This window comes from Diceros bicornis, chromosome 13 (genome assembly GCF_020826845.1).
Source record: "Diceros bicornis minor isolate mBicDic1 chromosome 13, mDicBic1.mat.cur, whole genome shotgun sequence".
NCBI lineage: Eukaryota > Metazoa > Chordata > Mammalia > Perissodactyla > Rhinocerotidae > Diceros > Diceros bicornis.
The window spans coordinates 10,841,602-10,864,495 of NC_080752.1; the positions used below are offsets into that span (position 1 = coordinate 10,841,602).

Sequence of the window (22,894 nt, forward strand, 5' to 3'; positions counted from 1 at the left end):
AAGAATGAATAAATCACAGAACACAAGAATGGGGTACAATGGCCCCCAGTGCACCCAGAATCAAGCCCAAACTTCTCAACAGGATGTACGAGGCCTCCACCATGTGGCCCGGGAGCCTCTATGGCCAATTCCCTGGCCTGCCCGGCCTCCTGCAAGCATTCTCCACACGTGAGGAAGGCTATTCTCTCAGTCTGGATCGATATCACCATCGGCGCCTGTCCCAGACACAGTGCTCCTCCTGAGCCCAGGGAACACCCATCTGTCCTTCAGTACTGAGCTCAGGTGGCATTTACTGCCAAGTATAGCATGAGGATAGGTAGGAGTACCTAGCCAAGCCAGGTACTCATAAGGCGGGGAGGTCTGTGGTATAGAAATTGAGCATCTTCACCAGCAAAGAGAACTCCTGGGCAGCAAGGATGCAGTCTCATCCATCTTGGTAGCATCTGTAAGGCCTCCAGAAGACCCGAATTCCTGCAAAGCCTCAGTGGCCAGGAGGTGGGGGCTCAGGGTCAGTGCTCAACAACGACAGACAGGTGGGCGCTGATATCCTGTCCAGCTACTGTGGCAAACTGAATAGGGACTCCTGAGGGTTGAGGGACTGGGGCAGCCCTCTGTCACATTCCCCTCCCCTACACCCACACCAGACAGCTCTGCAGAGAAGACCCCAGCCATACAGACTGGTGCTGTTACAAATTTAGGGCCTCCACTTCTGCTGGGCCCTCAGCCTGCCCTGCCGCCATCCCTTTGCCTGCCACGTCAGCTTCTGCTCTCCATCCCCAGCACAGCCTCTCTCTTCACACCCCTCCTCACTCTAGGCCTTGGCAGACAGACCATCTCACTCTCTCCTTCCCAAAGTGCAGCCTTCCTCAGGAGGGAACATCAGAAGTCTACCAACTCCCTGCCCCTCCACACCTTTCACACTTCCAGTCTCAGAAGAGCTGTCCCCCACAACAGACTCCAATCTCTTCTCATTAGACTCAGAGGGGCTGAGAGCACAGGCCCTGCAGCCAGACTTTCTGAGTGGTTTCTAGATCCTCCACTCATCGGCTGTGTGACCTCCGCTAAGTAAATTAACCTATCTGTGCCTCAATTTCCTCACCTGTAAAGTGGGGCTGCATACAGTACGTACCTGAGAGACTGTGGTGAGGATTAAGCAGGACAGTGCATTCAGAGGACCCAGACCCACTCCTGGCACTCTGCTGTTACACGCCTCTCTCAGGGGTCCCTTCACGCCTCCCTTCCTCACCAGCCCCATGTTCATGGCCTGGAACTAAGCCTGGCACAGTATAGCTCCCAGTTGTGCTTGTTAAACAAACGAAGGAATGAATGGATGGATGAGCAGTTTCGTAACAACTAATTCAACTCGCTAAGTATTTACAGGGTATTTCTCTCTGGAAGAAAGAGAAGAGGAAAAACGCCTGCTCCCCAAGTACTCCCAACAGCACAGAGCTCTCGAGGGCTAATCCAGTCCTCCCAGGCTTTTCCCGATGCTCCTCGTAACTCCGAGTCGCTGCTGTTCACACCTGGCCCACCTGCGCAGAGGAGGCTCTAACCAGCGGCAGAGCTGGGCCTCCAGCCTACGCTCTCCAGTCCCTCCTTCTGACGTGTCCTGCTCCAGGGAGCAGGGGGAGATCACAGGGAAGCCCAGCCAGAGCGAGTGTGGTCAGACGTCACACCCCGCAGAAGGTCGGGAAAACTGACCACGCTCTGGGTGGTCAGGCCACACGGTTCCAATCAGGCCAACCAGCCACCAGCCCTGCTCCGGACGACACTCGGCCCATGAGAGACCAAAGGATCAAGAACCACCTTCTCTGTGGGATGGGCTTCACCTCGAGACACATGTGAAACGGGCCAATAACAGTAACTAAAGTGACCAGGACTTCACGCACCAGTCAGCACTCCTCACCTCTAACTGTGTGCCACGTGGTGACAGGCATTGCCTCCTCCACTCCTCACACCGCCAGGGGTAACACTGCTGCGAGCCCCGTTCTCCCAGATGTGGAAGCTGCAGTCAGCCAGTCCAAGCGGCAGGGCTGGAGTTCCCACTCCAGTCCAGTCTCTCTCCTAAGGTATCAAAAGATCTAAGGAAAAGCCTGACTCCGTTTTTCTGCACAAAGCACTTAGCCCCAATGTCCTCAAAAGGGGGAAAATAATACCTACCCTTCAGGATTGTTTTAGGAATTGACTGTGATAAACCCGAGGCCTAGCACATCAGAGGCTCTAAATGACAACGGCTCTCTTGGGAGCTGGGCAGGAAAAGGAAAGAACAAAGCCAGTGGATGGAGGGGTAGAAACCCTTTTCTTTGCACACCCTCTGCACTTCCCCATCCTGGCACTTCTGCTAACAGTCTCCTCCTCCTGGCACAGCCTCTTCCACTCCCATCTCCAGGCGCCCCAATGCTGCCCAACCCGCAGGGTCTCCATCAAGAATCCTGCCTTCCTTTCTCCCCAGCCTCCCTACAACACTATACTGAAGGAAGCAGAATAATATAAAATCGCCTGCGAGACCAGCAGCAGGCCTGGGCATGCGGGTTACCCAGAGCCGCGTTAACCAAGCGTCCCAGTCAAGGTCAAGCACAATGAGCCCGCATTATCACCAGGGGTCCCGCAGTGCCTCAGCTTACCCATCCTGTGACCAACCCACAGCTCTTTAAGTTGCGTCTCAGACGCAGTGGAGGGTCTGGTGCTCAAGAATGTCAGATAACGCAGTGGATGCTAGAGCCACCCAGCTGGGGAAATCCAGGGGGCCTCGGGGAGCCCCAACACTGGGGGCGGGGTGTAGGAAACCTCCAGGTGTCCTGGTGTGGGGCGGAGGAAGTGCGGCGGCGCATGTGAAAGACTCTGGAAATTGCAAACCGCGATGTGAATGGTTGGAATTATCATCGCCAATCAGGCTTTTGTCTCTTCTCAGACTTAAGGCTGAGCAGCAGGAAACCGTGTGAACTAAGGCTAAAGGATGAGCCAGAGATTTCCAAAAGGCTTTCTCCCCCGGCCCGAATCTTCCTCTCTAAAATGGGCTTTCAAATGGGACCCAAGGCGCGTTAAGTCCCCAGGAGATAAAACTGGCCAGGAAACTTACATAACCTGGGGAGGAAGAGGTGAGTCCTCTACGCAGAAGAGGAGGAAGGGAAAAAGGCCTTGCCGTTTATCTTTGCCCTGTGGCCTCCCCGGGCAGGGCTGGCGGCGGGGACGCGGGCGCGGCTGCCGGCCCGCCTGTGTGGTCGCCCGGCCCGGCCGAGGGGCGAGCGGAGACGCGCCCCAGGCCCCCCCGCCCCCGCCGCGGCCGTCCCGCTCGCAGCTCTTTCAGGAAACCCGCACTTGCGCCGCGGAGTCCGGTCCACAGGAGCGAACGCGCGGCTCCGCGGCCCGGGCTGAGTGGACCATCCGAGACGGCCTGGCACGGCCCTGCGCTCTGCCCTGCGCTCTGCCCGAGGGCGCGGGGCTGAGGCGGCGGAGGGCAGGCACCAGGCAGGCGGTCTCATTCGCCAGGTCGTGCCACAGCCCACGCAGGTGGGGCCAAGCTGAACCGCGGACAGCCTCAGACGCTCCACTCAGCTCGTGGCTCCCGTGTAGGCACCTCCAGTGTCCCCGGCCTGGAACCCCGCAGCATTTGCCTGCTAACTTTTACTCCTTCTTCAGATCTCAGCTTCACCTGGCCTTCCTCCAGGAAGCCTTCCCAGATATTCCCAGGACTGGGAAGTGTGCATCTTGTGTGCGCCCACAACACACATTACCCGTCAAGGCCACTCTCACCCCCGCCCCCCAACCCCCTGGAGTGTAAGGCACCTGTGGCCGGTCCCCTCCTCATCCTGAAAAGGAGTACCCGGGAAACAGCATCACCGTTTGTGCTCACTCTTGTCTCCAGCACGTATCCCAATGTCTGGCATACAGCGAGAACAGGAAAACATTTCTGGAAAAATTGTATCATGATGCTAATTTAAAAATACAATAATAACCATGAGTTAGCGTTTACTGAGTGCTTGCCATGTGTCTGGCACTGTACTATAGCACTTGACACTCATCGATTCATCCTCACAGCAATCAGATGAGCTTGACAGATGAGGAAACTGAGGCACCGAACGTTATGTATGTAACTGACCCAAGGTTACACTCGCAATAGATGCACTGATTCTGGGCACTGGAGGAGCGCTGGGCTGTCCTGGGGCAACGGCAGGAGGCTTTCCAGTGCGGGGGAGAGGGGCTCCTGAGCTGAGTCTGCGCCATGCTGTGCAAATAAAGACTCACTCTTGGTTCTGAAGGTAGAATCAGACAGGATGTTCCTCTGAATGAGGGAGGTGGGGAGGAAGCTTTATGCAGAAAACACAGGCTCACAAGGTAAGAACATGTGAGAAGTCAATTTTAATGCTTTCTCCTGCCCTTCCTGACCCAATGGGAAGAAAACAGAGAACTCAAAGAATAAAAGGGGAGGGGGTCTCACTCTCAGGTCAGCGGAACATGTGGGCCGCCTGCGGGGTCGGCGATGGTGGTCCAGCACTGATCTGCAAGCCTGCAGGCTCCCCCAGGGAAACCACCTGGCCTAGTCAGGGGAGGAAGGCAGGCTCCAGCAGCAGGTGCCACCGAAGAGACTGCACAGGTCCTAACGCCCCAGGCCAGCTCCCGGAGATGGCCCCAGGGGTCCAACTTGTATGGGCCTAGTCTGATGACATTCTGGCTCTTTTCAAGCACAGTCAGGCATCCAGGGTAGCCCAGGTACAACTCAGCCACTGTTATGGACTGAATGTCTGTGCCCCTTCCCCATTTATATGTTGAAGCCCTAACCCCCAATATGACCGTATTTGGAGATGGAGACTTTGTGAGGTAATTAGGTGTAGAAGAGGTCATGGAGGTGAGGTCCTTATGATGGGATTAGTGCCCTTGTAAGAAGAGACACCAGAGAGCTAGCTCTCTGTTTCACTCATCTCTCCCTCTCCATCTCTCTCTCTGCCCTTCCTACCCCTGCCATGTGAGGACACAGCAAGAAGGCATCTGTCTGCAAGCCGGGAAGAGAGCTCTCACCAGAACCCAATATGGTGGCCCCCTGACTCAGACTTCAGCCTCAGCACCGTGAGAAAGTCAGTTTCTGTTGCTGAAGCCACTCAGTCTGTGATATTCTGTTACGGCAGTTGAGCAGACTAAGACACCCACCCATCCTTTTAAAACACATGCTATTTTGCAATATACACAAATATTGAATTCTGGTCGTACACCAGAAACTAATATAATGTTATGTCAATTATACCTCAATAAAAAAATTAAGAAAAGAAAAAAAACCCCACAATGCTAAAAGCCAATGACATCCCTGCACCTAAACTCAAACTTGTGAGTTATGATCCGGTGGCATCAGCCCAGAGGGGACAGTGCAATCTGGTGATCATGGATAAAAGTCTGCTGTAAAAGGTCACTTCCTGAAGAGTCCAGGCTTTTAAACTGACTGCCCTCAGGAACCCTTACCATCTCAGAGGAGTAAGAGTTAGCCAGACAATAGAAACTGGGAAGGGCTCTCAGGTGGAGGGAACAGCATAAGCAAATGCATGGAGGCTGACCAAGGATTGTGTGTGGGAGGGAGGGAAGGAGGGAGGGAGAACCAGAACAGGTCAGCATCACTGGAGCCCAAAACCGACGTATACCAAGAAGTGGGTAAAATTACACATTTTTAAATGAAACTAAGGTAGGGCGGATGGGATGAGCCTGAAGAGGCTCCTGTGCACTCAGGGTAGTAAAGAGAAAAAAAGAGGGCTTTGTTTGCAAGTAACAGATGAGGAAGAGAAAACGAACTGTTCCAGGATGGAGAGAGAGACTCCAACAGGGACCCAAGGATGTTACAACATCATGATCGAATGAGCCAGCAACATACTGAACTCGTCTCTGGGCTCAGGTGGGGAGTCTGAGGGCTGTCTGTGAATACAGAGGCCAAGACGCAGCCCCTTTTTAGCGTCCAAGCTGCCAACACCTCAACCACAGAATACACCACAAAGCCCCAACTTCAGAACTGGAACACATTCAGTCTCCTTTTGTAATCAGTTGTGAGCATATTTTGAGCTAGGTTTTAAATCTGGGTCTTTCAGGAAAGAAAAGACTGTCTCAATAATAATTATAATATAAAATAAAATATATAAGTGCTGAAAGATCATAAAATGCCTTAGAACACCACAGAGGGAAAGAATATACGTGGCTGGGTCATCAAGGAAAGCTTTGGACCAGGTCTTCCCAAGCAGATTAGATTTAGGAGCATTCTGGGAAGACTTCCTGGAGGAGGTGCAGCTTTGAGCTGAGCCTTGGAAATCTCGTAGGATTCAAAGTAGAAGAGAAAAGGAGGAAATTCCTGCAGAGGGAGGGGGCCCAGCACAAGCAACAGCGTTTCCAAGCTTGGGGCAACAGTTTTGTGTTCCAGCGGATATACTGCGCAGATTTAAAAGCCTGCGGATCCTGGAGGAGCTGCTCGGCGAGACGGCTTGGCAGGCGCTGAGCAGAGCTGAAAGCTGGGCCACCGGCTGCCTGCGGATTAAGTGGGCGGACAGAGAGCCGGTGATGGGAGATAAAAGGGAGTGAAGTGGATAATATTTAGAAGCAAATTCGAGCGGAGAGGAACAGCAGCGGCCCACTGGCAGGCTGCGGCGCTGGTTGCATTCTTGTTTCCTCCCTCGGAAAGCTGCATTACCAGGCGACCTTTTCCTGGCTTTGAGAGATGTCCAAATGGGAACTATTAACAGAGGCACGCTCCCATTTCTATCTCCATCACAAAGGGCTTCGCTGCCCAGCTTTCTCTCTTTGGCCAGGGATTGGCTGGTGGGTGTGTTGTGGGAAGGAGATCAATGTGTTTGCAGATGGGGCTTCTTAGAATTTTTGAGAACTGGTGCCTTCCAACTCTAAGATTTTAGAAGTCTGTGTCTGTGAGCTGAAAATTCTTCAAAGCGAAGAGGCTAGGATTTCACGATGTGAAGATTCTTCGAGTCCAAAAATGCCTCAGAGCCTAATGTTCTAAGATTTCACCATTCTTAGATTCTCTGAGCCTCCGAGTCCCAGCTTAGGATTCAGAGATGCTGTAAGCCTGGAAGACTTCATGCTGGGAACTTCTGATTCTGAGACGGGAATATTTCATGACATCTTGGTCACCTCTGGCTTTCTGGCCTCACTCTCCTTTGATGGAGGTACCTAAGCCATCCTGTGCATCTGCTTCGGGGTTTGTTTTTCCCCCCTACATTGGGATAATATATCAAATGCTAAAGTCTGAGTCAACCAGACCAGAGAGAGCGGGCAGAGCCTGCCATGCCAGCAGAGGCTCTTTGCAAACAGCTCTCTTGGCACAGAAAGAATCTGAGAATACACATGCCTGGGGGTCAATATTAAGGGGTCCCCCAAGGGACTTCCACACCACGTGACAGACATTTGCTGATCAGCTCCCAACCACAGGGCTGGGTGTGGGAGACACAGTGGGTGTGGCAGGCTGCAGAGGCAGAGGGTGAAGGTGGGGCCGGAAGAAGCCTGTTCCCCAGTCCAGGATCTGGAGTTCCACGGTGCAGACTAGGCCAGCCTGTGTTTTGATCCCACACTGACTGAGGAGCTGTCACTCTGAGGGTGACTTCTGGGGAGCAGAGGGCTCAGCATGGCCTGAGGTCCTTAGTGGTGCCCAGCTGCCTTGGGGGAGGCACCTGATCTCTTTACTCCAGGTAGGGCACAGAGATCTGAAGTCACAAGGAGGGACTCATGCTGCGGACTCAAGGGACCATAGGTCGGTGCTGCTGTGGCTGCCATGGAGGCTCAGAGAGGGTAGGGGGACTCAAGAATGGCCATTCTTGGAGGATGGGAAATGAGAGGTGGATTCTGAAAGATGCGAACATGTGACAGGAAGAGGAAGGAAGAACAGCGTCTCCATGTGAAGTGTGGGAACCAGGACACAGAAGAGACAATGCACAGACGCTCCATGCCTCGGTTTCCACAGCTGTAAAAGAAGACTAATAACACCCGCTCTCCCTGGCCGGGCAGTGAACCCTCCACAGGAAAAAACCAGGCCGTTCCCAGGTCTCTGCTCCCAGCACTGTACTGGCCCCACACCAGGCTGCCTGGTTGAATGAGAGAGGAAGCGAGTGAGGGAGAGGAGTCCTGATAGAGGAGAGGCTCCGGGCTGGGCAGGTGTCCAGCGGACTGTGCCGCGACAGGCCGGGGCTCTCTCCGCTCTGCAGACTGGCAGCGAGAGGCAGCAGGATCACCCACCGGAACCAGCGAGCTTCCAGACAAGCAGGTATCAGCAGCAGCCTGCCAGAGACAAGCCTGCCAGCCCCTCCCAGCTGCCGAGAACTCAGGCTCAAAATCTCAGGGTGGCCCAGGGCCTCCAAGATGCGGGTGCCAAGGAGGAACACCGCGGACATAGAACTGAACCGGCCCCGGAAATTGTCTAGCCCACCCTCCCGTGGGACAGCGGGGGCAGCCCAGGCCCGGAGGGGGAAAGGACTAGCCCAGGCTCACCGGCAAAGTGAGTGGGGTCAGGGCTCGAGCCTGCTTTGTATTTGAACTACCCACTTGGTGATTTCCACATTTTGTGTCCATGTTGGAAGGCGTGGAGCTAGTAAACTTCAAGGAGGGGTCTTTGCTGTGGCTTATGCCGTCTCTCTTCATACATACATTCATTCATTCATTCAACAGTACTGGATGGTGGGAGGAGGGGAAGCAGGGATGGTCATATCGGGGTTTCTGGCCATTCATTCTTTCATTCATTCACTTATAGAGCACCTAATAATATGTGCTGGCCCCTCAGGGTATAGACACAGGAGCTCTGACCATAAACCCCGGAGACCCTTCACTAGTCAACTGTGCCTTCTTAGCCAGAGTTGGGGTGCCGTCTTCACGATGGCCCCTTGGGAAGCGGGGGATGTCCTTGTGAACTCCTATTTTAGAATCACCTTTTGATCCCATTTATAAGCCAGGGAGAAAATCTGCTTCAGTACTTTTCAATTATCTCTCTCTACACATATTTTATTATTTTAGCAAGACATGATGGTCTCTGTCCACTCCAGCACACACACACATCACCAGATAAGGCAGTCTGACTAAGAAAAACAAAAACCAGGTCACCTCTCAGATGCCTGAAAAGCATGGACTTTGGCATCAGACACACCTGAGTTTGAAGCTTGAGTCTGCCTAATCCCAGCCAAACGACTTAACCTTTTCAAGCCTCAATTTGCTGTCTGTAAAAGAGATAGGATGCTATGCCCTGTCGCCTCTCCCTGAGGATTAGAGACGACGGACTTACGAGGTCTAACGTAGCACCCTGTACAGAGACGGAGCTCAGAAATGACGACATTGTGGTTTGTGACTCCCTAGTGGGGGGCTGTAGAATTTTACAAATGTTTTGGACAGCCTTGGTGGCCGTACCTGAGCGTGCAGGCTCTACACACACTTGATGGGTAATGTCGGCCTGTTTGTTAAAACACAGCGCAGTACAGAATGGCAGGGTTGTTTCCTTATTGGGCCTCGGAGAACCACGTACTTAGAGGGCTTCTCATCTGATGTCTCCACTGTACCGAGTGGGGGAGGACGGGGGCCCCTGAGAGGGAGAAGGAGGTCTCCTAATCAGCCCAGCAGGTTAGTGGCAGTTGGTACCAGTCCCTGCAGGCAGCCGGCAGCACTGATTGATATCTGCAGGTCCCAAGAATGTCACAAGATCTGGACTCCAGGCTCAGGCATCCCCAGGCTCCAGGGGTCAGGGGCCGCCACCACCGCTTATTACTCCAGCTTTACTTTGTTCACAAAGGGTGGGCAGCGGACACGGCTGCAGGGAGAACGTGCCAGGAGGGCAGAGATGCGGCTTCCCACTCGGCCTTCCTCTCTCCCTGTCCTGGAGCCACCCTGGACTCTTCCAAGCACAGGACCTCCATCTAGGTACCCTCTCAACAGCCTCCCACAGGTGTCTCCCCATGTGCTCACAAAACCAGCTCCATTGGAAAACGCTGGTCACTACTGCCCCACTTGACAGGTGGGAACACCAAAGTTATAGACAAGTCTTTGGCTTTAGAGATAGACCTGGGACCTAGAAACAAGCCAGAAACCTAGAAGCAAGTCTCCTATCTCTCAGCCCACTCTGCTGAGCTGTCTGTAACACACCAGGGAACTCTTCAGAGGACCTGCCTTCACCATCCCCGCTCCAGGCCCATAGCCAGAGGCAATCATTTCTCTGTAAGTATAAATTCTCCAAGAAATAAAATTTCTAAGCCCTCAGTGCTAAAGGGGAGAAAGAAACAGAAGAAAAGACTGAAGGAGGAATTGCAGCAGGACGTGCAACACCCAGACGGGGAGATCTAGAGAGTCAGCATGGAGCGGCAGCAAGGCACAGCCTTCACTGAGAGTCAGGCCGACTGGCTCTGTTCCTTATTAGCCACGTGACCTTGGGCGAGTCACCCAGGCTTTCTGAGTGCCCACCTTAGAAAGCCAGCAGGTTGTGAGAATCCAACAAAATGGAAAAGCACGTGAAACCTCCTGTAGGGTGCGTGGCACATGGAATTGATTATGACCATCCCATGGAACGTCAGGGCTGGAAGCGGCTTGAAAGATGACCTAATCCTGGTGTCTCATTTCAGATAGGAAAAACAAGGCCCAGAGAGGGGAACTGACTTGCCCAAGGTCACACAGTAAACTCAGGTGATGGTGGATCTAACACCCTCAGTTTATACTGAAATCAGAGACGAGGGCCAATAAGCCAGGTCTTCCAAGCCTGTGCAAAGGTGGAAGAAACTCTTTCAGTGGTTCCTCCAGCCCAGGGAATCCCCACACTTAAGCTTTCTTTCTCCACTTAGCAAGGAAAAACGTGGTATTTCTGCCCAGAAGAAAATGTAAAAATTTCAGAAATACTAAAATTAAAACTAAAATCTCAGGTCTTAACAAAAAGGCGCTCTCATTTAAGACTTCTTTTTCCCGCCTTCCTCTCTCATTGCTCCCCCCAAAATATTTTGCAATAACAGTAACGCTGAGAGGAAAGAAAAAATAAAAATCTGATGCACTTAACAGATATTTCGGTATAATAATGCATCACAGATGTTCATATCAAACTGTGCACGCGCACATACAATTTTACTGAGAAGGCTGTCGTGTTTCTGACTTTGGGGTTAGGGGTCCCTAACAACCCTATTCGCCCTGGCTCTGAAATCCCTCCCTTCCCAGTTAGCCCACGGCTGCCCACAGGGAAGGAAGAGCAATTTCATCACCTCCCTCCAAAATGATAACAGGACAAATTGGCGGGGTCAGACGCTCTGGCAGGTGGTGAAGGGTGCGTAGATTAGGGAACCAAGAGGAGTCCTGTTTTCTTTTGTTTGGGACTTGCTTCCTGCAGCCCTCTAGAGAAGCTGCACCCAAGAATGATTTTAAGAGCGGGCCCAGGCTGGTGACCGGGTGGGCACGTTTTTGAAACCAGAGATTTGAGTCTGTTTGATCTTCAAACACCGGCTTTGGAGACTGTCAGCGCGCTCCTCGAGGGCCGATGAATGGTCCTCGACTTCTCCTAAAACAAAACTTCACACACTTCCCAGCAAATGTTTTCAACCTACCAAAGCCGTCATTTGGTTGAACAGCAGTGTTTCCAGACCCCAAAGAAAGATAGTTTTGTTGTTTTAAGAGAGACAGATTAAAGCCAGAGGCCGTTTCACCAGAGGGTCTGTGAGCTCCCTTCAGCTTTGTCGGATTCCTCTGTGGTTGGCACAAAGAGGAAGCTGAGAGTGACGGTGGATCCCCCACCTCCCCGGCCTAAAAAAGATGTCGAAGCCAGACGTGAACAGAGAGGCCTCCCGCAAACCTGCCTCTAAAATGAGATGGGCGGTGAGCGCTGGGGAGCTCGGTGCAGAAAATATCATTTCGCGAGGCTGGCAAGGGAAAAGTCACTGCGGAGGGCGAAAGCGGTATGTTCAGAGGAATCAGCGCTGGGCCAGAGAATGCACAGGATTTTCCCCCATGGAGAAGGAGTCAGGCGTAGTCAGAACCCTGCGGGGCGTGACTAACCGCCCCAATATTCCTGCCACCAGGGCCCTCTGGGTAAGAACTCCACAATTATGGGAGAGCCAGCAGGAGAACCGACAAACCCGCCTTTCATTTGGCCGGCAAATCAGTCTGGCTTCTTACCTCCCCAGGGACAATATTGCATTTCCCCTGGAAAAACAAAGGCCAGAGATCTCCGGAGGGGGATCAGTTTCCGCCGCTGTTTCCCTCGTGAAGAGCTTGCAACATCTCGGGAGCAGCAAGCAGATCTTGTCCCAGAGGTAGAGCTTCTAGCCCAGCCAATTTATGGGGCCGTTTCCTCAATGGAGGAGCACATCTCGGGACCACGCCTCACTCGGGGCCTCCTTGTGGGAGCCACCAGGCCTCACGCGGAGCCCCCATCCCGGACTGACAGCCCGTTCTCAAGGCACAGATGTGAACTCACTGTTTCCAGGGCCTCGGAGTTGAGTTTGGGGCCAGTGAGCTGAGAGTGGCCTCTGACCACGGGGACAGGGCTTTTAACGACATTTTGCTGGATCAGGTGTCTGGCAGCTCCTCCCTTCTCCCCGCACCCACTCCTGAGGTTCAGAAATCAGAACTGTCAACCTTTAAGTGAACACATTTCTCTGAAATCATTAACCCCAAAACAATCCTTGCTGACTTTCTCCCCGCCTAGACAGGCAGCCCGAGGGTCGCCTGGAGCTTTGCAAAGGCCCCGGACATTCGGCAGCTCTTAACCTCCAACAGCAAGCCGGGGCTGCCCAGACACCGGGTCCATCACACCTCTCCTGCCCCCCAGCCCCAGGAACCACGTCTCCCCCTGTGCGTCTTCCGTACACATGCCAGCCTGGACAGCCTCCTGCTCTTGAGACCCCAAGGCCTCGGAAAGCCAGCCACAAACTTGCAACTCCCTCTCTTGTTTGCCACCCCTCTGATGCGCCCAGGCAAGCACAGCAGGTGGGAGCGGATATCCCCAACGGGTAAGACCACTGAGCTAGCAGCAAGCACCCAAACTCTCACCCCCAGTTCCAGCACACACCAGTTGGCCCTCAAACCACCACAAAGCAGCCAGAGAGCTGCCTCACAGCCCGAAAGACCTCTCCCTTTTGGGGGACGGACAGGGCCCTGGCTGCCGGAGGAGGAAGGCAATCAGAAGAGGACAAAGGCGCACGGGGGCTGCCGGCTCTGGGGGCCAGGGTGCCGCGAGCCTACCTGGGAGAAGTTGAGCCCGTTGAGCGGATGGCACTGCTCCTCCACCCGCTCCACGGCCCCGGTGCTCTTCCTCATCTTCTCGGCCTGCTGGGCCAGGTAGAGGTCCAGCACGGGCACGCCTCGGGAGCGCACATCAGTCTCCGTGAGTGAGTTCACCATGAGCATCACCCACACGGGCCTCTTGCGCTCCCAGTTGCCGGCGATGGCGTTGAACAGGTAGTCGGCGTAGAGCCCCTTGCCCCGCTGCGCGGGCGTCATCCACGAGGGCATCATCAGCTTCACATAGTCCAGGTGGCGCTTCAGGCGCCAGTAGAGCTCGCGAGGCAGCACGTCCTGCAGGTTCTCCCCGTGTGGCAGCAGCTGGCAGCTGGCCAGTGCCGAGATGGTGTAGGGGTCCGTCAGGTCCAGCTCGAAGTAGACGCGGGCGCTGGCCTGGAAGGCCGCCTTGGAGTTATCTGGGATGAAGTCCCAGACCCGGGTGTAAGGGACATGGATGGTGCCAAACAGGTAGGACGGGGGGTCGCGCCGAATGGTCCACAGGAAGGAGTTCAGGTCCCTCTGCTGCAGGGGGAGAAGAGAAGGAAGGCGGTGAGGCTGAAGGCAGCAGAGTAAACCAGGGTTAGCACAGAGAGGGCAGGTGGAGGTGGGACGGAAGGCAGAGACCCACATGGGGCCACTACAAAGAGCAAGGGCTTTGGAAGCTGAAAGACCCACTTTCAAATCCTGGCTTTGCCCTGTCTTCGCTGTATGATCTTAAGCACATTGTTTCACTTCTGCAGACTCAGTTTCCTCATCTGCACAATGGGGGGTGAGAGCTGCTAAGTTGGGTTGTTGGGAGGATGAAAAGACACAATGTGTGTACATCAGCCCAAAGAGCAGAGCCAGGCACAGAGGAAGGAGGCAGTGAAGGAAGCTCTCCTTACGATCGGCTTTCGCCGTGAGCGCCAAGGAGTGCCATGCTACCTGAGAATATTCACACCCGGCCAAGCCAAACCTGCACTGGTGGTGTTTCACTGGTGTTTCACGGGGAGGGTGGGAGAGCAGGACCAAGAGTCCTGCTCTGGCAAGAAGGGAGGAAGTCATATAACTTTTAAACCCGTCCATTAGAAGATATGTGCCAAGAGCAGTCTGAAAGCAGAACACCTATTAGAAACAGCACACCTATGGAAACAGCAACTTCCCATTCATCAGGGGGGTGCGGTTTTCTTTCTGGAGGGCAAGTCTGGGGTGTCAGCTCCTCTGCTCCATCAGCTGACACCACAGATGAGAAAGTGCTTTAAAACCTGCAGGCTAAGAGAAGTCTCCAGGCCCTGGTTTGGGAGGGGAAGATTCCACAGAATTAGTCCCAAGAAATGTACATATTCTGGGTGCTTTCCAGACTCCTCCCCTAAAAAGGCTTACCTGGTCTCCAACCTCAGTCCTCTTCATCTTTTCTACGACCTCAGCTCTGAGGAGGTGGTGTGAGCTGTGAGCGTAGGGGTGAAGGAGGGGCACGGAGACAGGTCATTTCTCCAGGTCCGTTTAGGGCCAGGAGTTAAGGGGCATGAGAAAGGGACTGTCATTTCTCTCAGGCAAAGTTGTCTTCCATCCAGAAAAACCCCCAGACTGGCCACTGACCATCTGCAAACTTTAGGTCAACTCAGACTTTTTCTGCTTGATTCTAGCACGAATGAAAAGTATGTGTCGGGCTGGGTGGAGGAAACAGCACCTCACTTTACTAACAGCCAAAAACCGTGCATCGCAGCCTACTGGAGACCGACTCATTCCCAGCGCCCAGCGGCCGAGCTCTCTGTTTCCGCACAAGTCAAGACTCCGGAGGTGCACCTTGCCCTGCTGGCTGGGCAACGAGGGAGGACCCCACAATGCCGTTTCCTGCTCCCCTGGCCTCCAATGCGGGGTTATTTTCAATGCATTAATTTACACTTGGAGGGAGGGATACTGAGGGAATTCAAGGGATTCCTTGGTTTGGAAGGAAAATGAGGAGAACCAGTGAATACTCAACCCCGAGGAACTGCTAGGCCAGCAAGTCCTGGCATTTCCTTTTCGTCTCCTCTGGAATCTTCCCCCTTTTCGTGAAACGGGGGCGCTTGGGAGAGTGGGTGCTGGGGCCCGGGCTGGAGAAGAAGAGAGAAGTGGGGACCAGCATCGGGGAGAAAGTGTGCCGTAGGTCAGAGGGGGAGGGCAGGGGCGAGGGACGCCTGCGAGCGGGCAGAGTGTGCAAACGAGGACGGGTCCGAGGGAAGCCAGAGAAGAGAAGGGCAAGGAACCGTAGAGACAGTCAGAAGCGGACAGAGAGAAGCAGAAGGGTGAAGACAGGACAAAAGTAAGAAAGAAGTGAGTCCAAGGGGGCACAGAGGGGAAACGTCCAGGCAGAACGGAAAGTCGAGGAGAGCCCGAGAGCGTCGGCCGGCGTGTGGGGAAGAAGCGGCAGAGCGGGCGCCCCACCTCGGCTCCCGGCGCGGAGCTGGACCCAGGCGGCAGAAGCCGGGAAGGGCGCCCGAGGAGCGCCCGGTGGGCGGAGGTGGAGCGAGCGGGCTGAGGTGGGTGCGGAAGGCAGGACCCAAAACCACCGTCCCCAGGGGGCTGGAGTGCCCGGGCGGCCGGGAGAGGGGCCGGGCAGGCGCTCGCTCACCGATCCGGGCGGCCGGCACTGTCCTCCGTCCGGGGGCTGCGGGCGGGCGCGGGCGGTGGCGAGGAAGGCGGCGAGCAGCGGCCCCGCCAGGGCGGCGTGCATCCTGCCGGGGCCCGCGGGGCGCGGGGGACCCTCCTGGGCGGCGCCCCCTCCCCGGGGCGGGGAGTCCCCAGCTGAGCACGGAGGTTCCTCTAGAGCGCGGGGCTCCAGCCGCGGGATGCTGGGAGCCCTGTGGGGCGTGGCTGGATGTCCCTGCCGAACCTGGGGGTCCCTCTGGGGCGGGGCTCCGTCTGTTGGAAGAAGGGGACCCTCTGGGGCGGGGCCCCCTCACCAGGGCGCGCAGCTCCGTTGGCCGAGCCCCGGGGTTCTGAGAGTGCGCGGGGGTCCCGGGGCGCGCGGAGGTCCCGGAGCTGCGTCTCGGTCCAGGGGCGCGCGGGGTTCCTGGGGCAGTACCGGGATTCCGGGGCGCACGGGGATCCCGAGGTTATGCTGGGGACCTGGGGCGCGCAAGGGTCCCAGGGGGGCGCGGCGCTCCAGGGGGCGCGCAGTGGGACAAGTGCGGCGGCGGGCGCGGCGGGGGCGGGGGTCGGGTCTGGGGCGCCCGGCTGCCCCTGAGCCGGGCTCAGAGGGGCGGCGGGCGGCCGCGCGGCCGCTGCCCGGGCTCCGCCATGCTGCTCGGCGGCCAGGAGGGAGGGAGAGAGGAGGGCGGGAGAGCGGCGCGGAGCCGGGCCGGGCGGGGGGCTGGGGCCGCCGAGGTGGGGGGAGGGGAGGACCCGGCGCGGGGGGCGGGGGGCCGGGGGCCGGGGCCGCGCCGGGCCGCACCGGGCCGGGCCGGGCCGCAGGGAGTCGGGGCGAGCTCCGCGCCCGGGCGCGGCGAGGCGGGGTCTGATGGGCATGGCAGGCGCTCGCTCCTCTCTCGCTCCCTCGCTCGCTCCCTCACACACGCGCGGAGGGAGGCGAAGCCCGCAGCAGCCACTTCCCAACTTTCCAAACTTCCCAGCGCAACTTTTTCCTCTCCTCCCCTGCCCGCGCCTCCTCCTCCTCCCTCCCTCCCTCCCCCTTCCCCTCGCCAGCTCCCCCCCAGGCCGCAGCTTCCGCGCGGGGCCGCCAGAGGGCGCCCTGGCCGAGGCCCCGCTCGCCCAACCTCTGTCCGCTCTGCGGTGGACGCGAACTGGCAGGGCAGCGACAGATTTGGGGACAAGGACCAACCTCGCCCAATGCATCTGATGCGCAAGTCCTTGCGAGAGTGAACGGCGAGAGGGTCAGGAGTGGGCAGGCACTCCCAGACTGGCCGGGAAGACAGCACCCAAAAGAATACAGGGAAGCTGGTATTGACAACTTTGTGTTGCGCGCTGTTCCTAACACTGGCAGGCCCTTAGTAGGTGCTCTGCCAACACCGGTTGAATTAAAACAAAACAACAAAATAATCTTCCTCAAAATTCCTTGGAACTTTCCATTTAAACAATCCCCTGCCATCAGTGTCCTTGGACCCACATAGGATCTCTGGGAGGGGCTCTGGGAGGGTAAGGATTCATATCTCAGTTCCTTAGACCATAAGAATTAAAAGAGTCCTTAAAACCAGCCTCCTTCTGTTCCTGAGTGGCAAATGAAACTTAGGGAAGGCCAAGGGGCAAGGCTCAAGCTTCTGGACCATTTCTAGCAAATGGGGAAACTGAGTCACAAGCACCACTGCTTAGTTCTGTTAAACAGGTGTTCACTGACTCTTCCTGTCCTGACAATGGAGGCTGAAGTGTGAATTGGGTAGAAGTGTCAGGAGCCCACAGCCTAGAGAGGGAGACAGATAGGGACAGACATGCAAGGGGGTGATTAAAATACAGGTGAGTGCCCGGAGAGACAGAAGCACAGAGACGTGGCAACAGAGAGGAAGGGCTCCTAACGGAGCCAGCAGGCTCAGGGAAGACTCCTGGGAGTGGTCTTGAAGGATAAGTCACAGGGAGCTGAGTGAAGGAGGTGCATGAATTCCTCCAGGTGGAAAAAGAGCAGGTGCCAAGGCGCAGAGGTGGGAGAGCACAGGTGCCTGCAGGCACCACAAACAGTTAGGCGTGGCTGGGGCAACAAGCAGCCGCAGGAGCAGATGTTGTGTCTCCTGGCCAGGTTGGAGAGTTTGTATTTTTCTGTACTAGATGACGGGGAATCATTGCCAGATTTGAAGTAGAGTGTGGCTGGGCAGATCTGTGCCTTTAGGAGGCATGGATGGGAGGGGGCAGAGTGGAGGAAGGGAGACAAGTGGGGAGATGGGCGGTGAGTGGAGAGGTCTTCCTGACCCAGCCCAGTGCTCTCCCACTCATGCCTACGGCGCAAGACTGTGCGGCTGGAGAACAGCCACTCTAGAAGGTTGGGAGAGGAAGACCAGCTGGGCTGGAGGGGCAGAAAGGCTTCCAGGGCATGAGACCCAGGCTTTTGGGAGAAACACGGAAGGGAGGGGGACACCAGGGACTGGTAAGTTGAACCACATGAGATTGCCGTGTTTGAGGATCAAAAACGAATAAATGTTGGCAATTTCATATGGTCCAGCCTACTAGGTGTCCCGAGCAGCTTCAGTCTTAGCCATGCACACATCTAGTGACAGACGCACAGCAGGCCAGAGTGCCCGGATGCTGTGAGAGAACAGTGTGGCTCCATGTTTCCCACACACAGAGCTCTGAGAACTGCAGCTGTGACAAAAGAGAAGTCTTTTAAAGAACCTCCACTCACCGCGGCTCCAAAACCCTACAGAGCCACCACTCGGCTTGGTAAGGATGAGGCGAGACAGTGGGAGGTGGGAGGAGAATTAATTCCGCAGAGAGGGAGTGTGATGGTCTTCCAGGGAATTAGAAGACACAAAGCAGAGAGTAGATAAGAAAGGATCTTATCAAGATAAAAAGTGACTCATATAATTAAAGTGATGGTATATGTCAATATGTGTATGTGATATTTTAAATATTCTAGGGTGTTTTCCCTAAAATTATAAAAGTTTTGTTGGCTAATTGTCATGAGTGTCGGTTATGATTTCCTCTTCCATGGCCTTATCCTGTGGCTGTGTGACAAGAGCCAAAATAATTAACCTCTGTCTTTTTTTTTTTTTTTGGTGAGGAAGATTGGCCCTGAGCTAATATCTGTTGCCAATCTTCCTCTATTTTGTATGTGGGACGCGGCCGCAGCGTGGCTTGATTAGTGGTGTATAGGTCTATGCCGAGGATCCGAACCAATGAACCCTAGGCCGCCGAAGCGGAGTGTGCAAACTTAACCACTATGCCACTGGGCTGGCCCCGTGTGCCTCTCTTTCTTCGTCCAGTTTCCCATCCTTGCTATTTTTCTGAGTCAATGTGTGCAATAACGCTTCAGGATCCCCACTGGTACTGTTACTGATATTGTTAATGAGATGCAAGAACAAACAGGTTTTTCCACCCAAGAGAATTGAAAACATACGTCCACACAAAAACTTGTATGCAAATATTGATAATAGCATTATTCAAAATAGCTAAAAGGAAAAAATAATCCAAATGTTCATCAACAGATGGATATACAAAATGTGATATATACATATGATATGTGGTACGTACAATGAATATTCTTTGGCCATAAAAAGGGAAAGGAGTACTGATGCATGCTAAATATGGATCGATCTCAAAAACATTATGCTAAATAAGAGAAGTCAGTCACAAAAGGACACATGTAATAGGATTCTATTTATATGAAATGTCCAGAATCAGCAAATATATAGAGGCAGAGAGTAGATTAGTGTTTCCTTACAGCTAAGAGGAAGGAGGAGACTGGGGGAACATAGCTAAAGGGTGCTGGGTTTCTTTGGGGAGTAATGAAAATATTCTAAAATTGTGGTGATGGCTGCACAACTCTGTGAATATATTAAAAACCATTGGATTGTGCACTTTAAATGGGTGAATCATATAGTATGTGAATTATATTTCCATAAAGTTATTGCCAAAAAGAAAAGAACAAGCAACTTGGGCCTCAAGAGAGAATGCTCCCCAAGAACAAGGGTCTTAGTGTTTTCAAACGGCTTTTTCTCCCACCTCGTGTAGTGAGAGGAGCCCCGGATGAGCATCGCTGAGGCCCCAGAGATTCATCGTGCTTCTGCAAGTGTCTCCCTGGTACTTTGGGTGGTTCACTGTCCTCGCTGGAACTCAGTGTCCCTATCATCAGTGTGAACAAGCTCATGGAGCAGGTAACTGGTAAGCGTCTTCTGTACTCAGCACTAGAGTTCCACGGCCACCGCCTGCCCCAGGGCCTTTGGGCAGGACGGGAAGGGGCACAGGGCTCAGAATGCCGGCAGTGGACTCAGACGACCACCTCCTCTCCTGGGACACATCCGGTCTACTTTCCTTTTATTGGATTTTAATTAATTTGTTCAATCAGTTGGGTACCAGGACTCTGTGGGCTGTAACAGCCAGGGCAGGAACAGAAGCCTTGTAGCTTGTAACTAAACCAGTGAAGTTTGCCTCTTGAGCATATCCAGGAGCCCTGGGTCCTGCCAAAGGGCGTCTCTTGGGGAGGCAGATGAGGGGCTCACCTGTTCTGCCGACCCAAAGGACAAGCTAGCCATTGCCCGGGCCATTGGCCGTGCTGGTGTTTTCAAATGGACCTGGCCTGGCCTGACTTCCAGCTGCAACTCCCACTCCAGTTGTGCCCAATGGTTCCTCCCCAACCTGAATTGCTTGGAAGCTATTCCTTGATGATGGAAGGATGTGATTGCCTTGAGGGGTGAGAGAGAAGGGAAGAGGATGCTAGGACCATGCAGAGGTCAGCAGTGCTTAAGACAGTCTAGAATGATGGAAAGAACCAGAAAAAAGGTAGACGCTGAAATGATTCAGAGAAGGGCATTCTCTCACAGGATGGGGAAATAAACACACAATTATAGAAATGCAATAAAGGATGCGAATTGCTATACAAGATGGCATTCATGCAAAACAAAAACCTCTACTATGGTCCAGCCCAGGGGAAGAGTAGAGGGCACAAAGAAATCAGCCCAGGGTTTTGTCCTCAGGGAGCTTGCAACCCAGTGAGGGAAAAGAAACAAATAGAGGGAAGAGGGGAGGAGCAACCTTAGGAGAGAAGAAAGTCAGACTTAGGAGAGAAGAGATCAACAAAGGTCTTTGCCAAGAAGGTGATATTTGAGTTGATCTGTAAGGATGAGCAGAATTTGGACAGGGAGGGTGAGGAAAGGAAGGTCATTTCAGAGAGTGGAGTCAGCATGTGCAACGGTGTGGAAGTGTGTTTGGCATGTGGGAGGGGACTGTAGACAATGATGGGGGAGAGCTAGAATGTGAGAACATTGGGGAGGCTCAGAAATAAGACTGCACCAGGAAGGGCCATGCATGGTCTTGGAAAGCCCTTCCTCTTGCCGTTCAGAGGATATAAGCTCAGCTTGCTCTGCATAAATTGCAGGTTGAGGGTAGCTAACATGTCAGGTTCCAGATGAGATATGTTCGCAGCCTGATTTGTGCAGCCATCAACAATATAACAATGATATGCACTGCCTCCAACTCACAAGTACCTGTTGGGGCCCCATGTGTACTGTAGAGTGCTAGGCATGAAGGAATATAGTCCTGACCTCTGGCTACTTGGAATTTTTGAACAAGACAGAAAATATTCAGGAGACTAGTTAAAACGCACTTAAGTGCCAGGTGAGTGACAGAGTGTTATAAAAGTCCAGGGGAAGTCAGTGCGAGTCGGAGTATCGAGGACATCTTCCGAGAGGTGGAAATTGAATTAGGCTGTGAGGGAAAAGTAGGATTTAAATAGACAAAAGACCCTGGCTTGCATCCCAGGTAAGGAGAATGAGGAAAGCAACGGGACAGAGGTGGGCCCGGGAATAGAACATTCCGGCTGGAGAAGAGGGGTGACATTGAGAGTGGGCTGGAGTGGGGCTGGGGTGGCGTGGTCAGGGGTGTTGGCAAGTGAAGGAAAGAAAGCGGCTGGGAGTTGTCATGGGCCAATTCTGAGCAAGACCTTTATCGAAAGGATCTCAGCGCCACTGTGAGACAGATATTTTTACCCCCATTTTAAAGAAGAGGAAACTGAGTCTCAGAGGGGACACATGGCATATTTAAGTCATACAGCTGCTAATTAGAAGGCTGGACTGTCTACTTCTTTCTAGTAAACCACTTGCTTCCCTTAAGACATGAATGGGAATGTAGTGCAGGTAGCACACGCCAGACTGGCTGTGGCTTGAGAACAAACACAAACACACAAACACACACCCACACACGCATACATGCACGTGCATGCAATCACTGGGGGACACATTTGCGCCGCCTATGGCACGTCCTGGGCTGTCTCTCCCAGTCTGATTAGGACAGTGGGAGGATTGTCACTTAGGAGACTTTTGCCTTTCGCTTTAGCCCCAGCTGTGCCAGGCTCCATTCCTCTCTTTAGGATTCTATAGAAGGATGGAAAGGGAAAGAAGAAATGTGATGCTTGAAACGAAATACCCCATCGAGCTGACCACTAACTAGCACTTAGACCCCGAGTATACACACAGCTGCTTTATGTAATGAAGGCTGCGGACCATGTTCCTGGATATAAAATAACAAACCACATATAACGTTTTACACTGCTGTGTAATTAGCACAAATCTGTGAGCGTGCGAGCCAACCAGGGTGAGGGGAGGGGGGCTTGGGCCTCTAGCACAGCGAACCGTGGAGGAAAGGGCATGTGCCGTGGGATCGGGAAGACAGGAGATGGAATCCTTGCTCCCCCACTCTGTAGCCCTAAGACCTTGGGCAACTTATTTAAACTCTGTGAACTTCCAATTTCATGTCTGTCAATAGGAGTAAAAGTATATGCTTTATAGCAAATGGTTTTGTCCTTCCTGCCCCCACAGGGACATTTGGCAATATCTAGAGACATTTTTGATCATCAACTGGACGGTGCTACCGGCATGTAGAAGGTAGGGGTGAGGATGCTGTTAAACATCCCACAATGCATAGGACAGTTCCCACAACTAAGAATTATCCCACCCGAAATACGAACTGTACTGAGATTGAGAAATCCTGGCTTATAGAATTGTTGTTTCGAGGATATAATCATTACTAACTTTTATTGAACACTTACTGTGTGTTGTTCATCACT

The 22,894-nt window shown here is 53.8% G+C and overlaps 1 protein-coding gene across 1 annotated transcript in view; it reads right to left on the minus strand.

Moving 5' to 3' along the window:
• The window catches only part of TRABD2B (TraB domain containing 2B), a 220,156-nt gene extending 203,755 nt beyond the window's left edge, over positions 1 to 16,401 (minus strand). The window contains exons 1-2 of the mRNA XM_058552351.1: positions 15,803 to 16,401; positions 13,171 to 13,731 (exon numbers count right to left, since the gene is read on the minus strand). Of these exons, the coding sequence (XP_058408334.1) occupies positions 13,171 to 13,731; positions 15,803 to 15,904 (663 nt within the window). The 5' untranslated portion in view covers positions 15,905 to 16,401. The remainder of the gene's footprint in view (positions 1 to 13,170; positions 13,732 to 15,802) is intronic.
• Between the last annotated feature and the right edge of the window lie 6,493 nt (positions 16,402 to 22,894).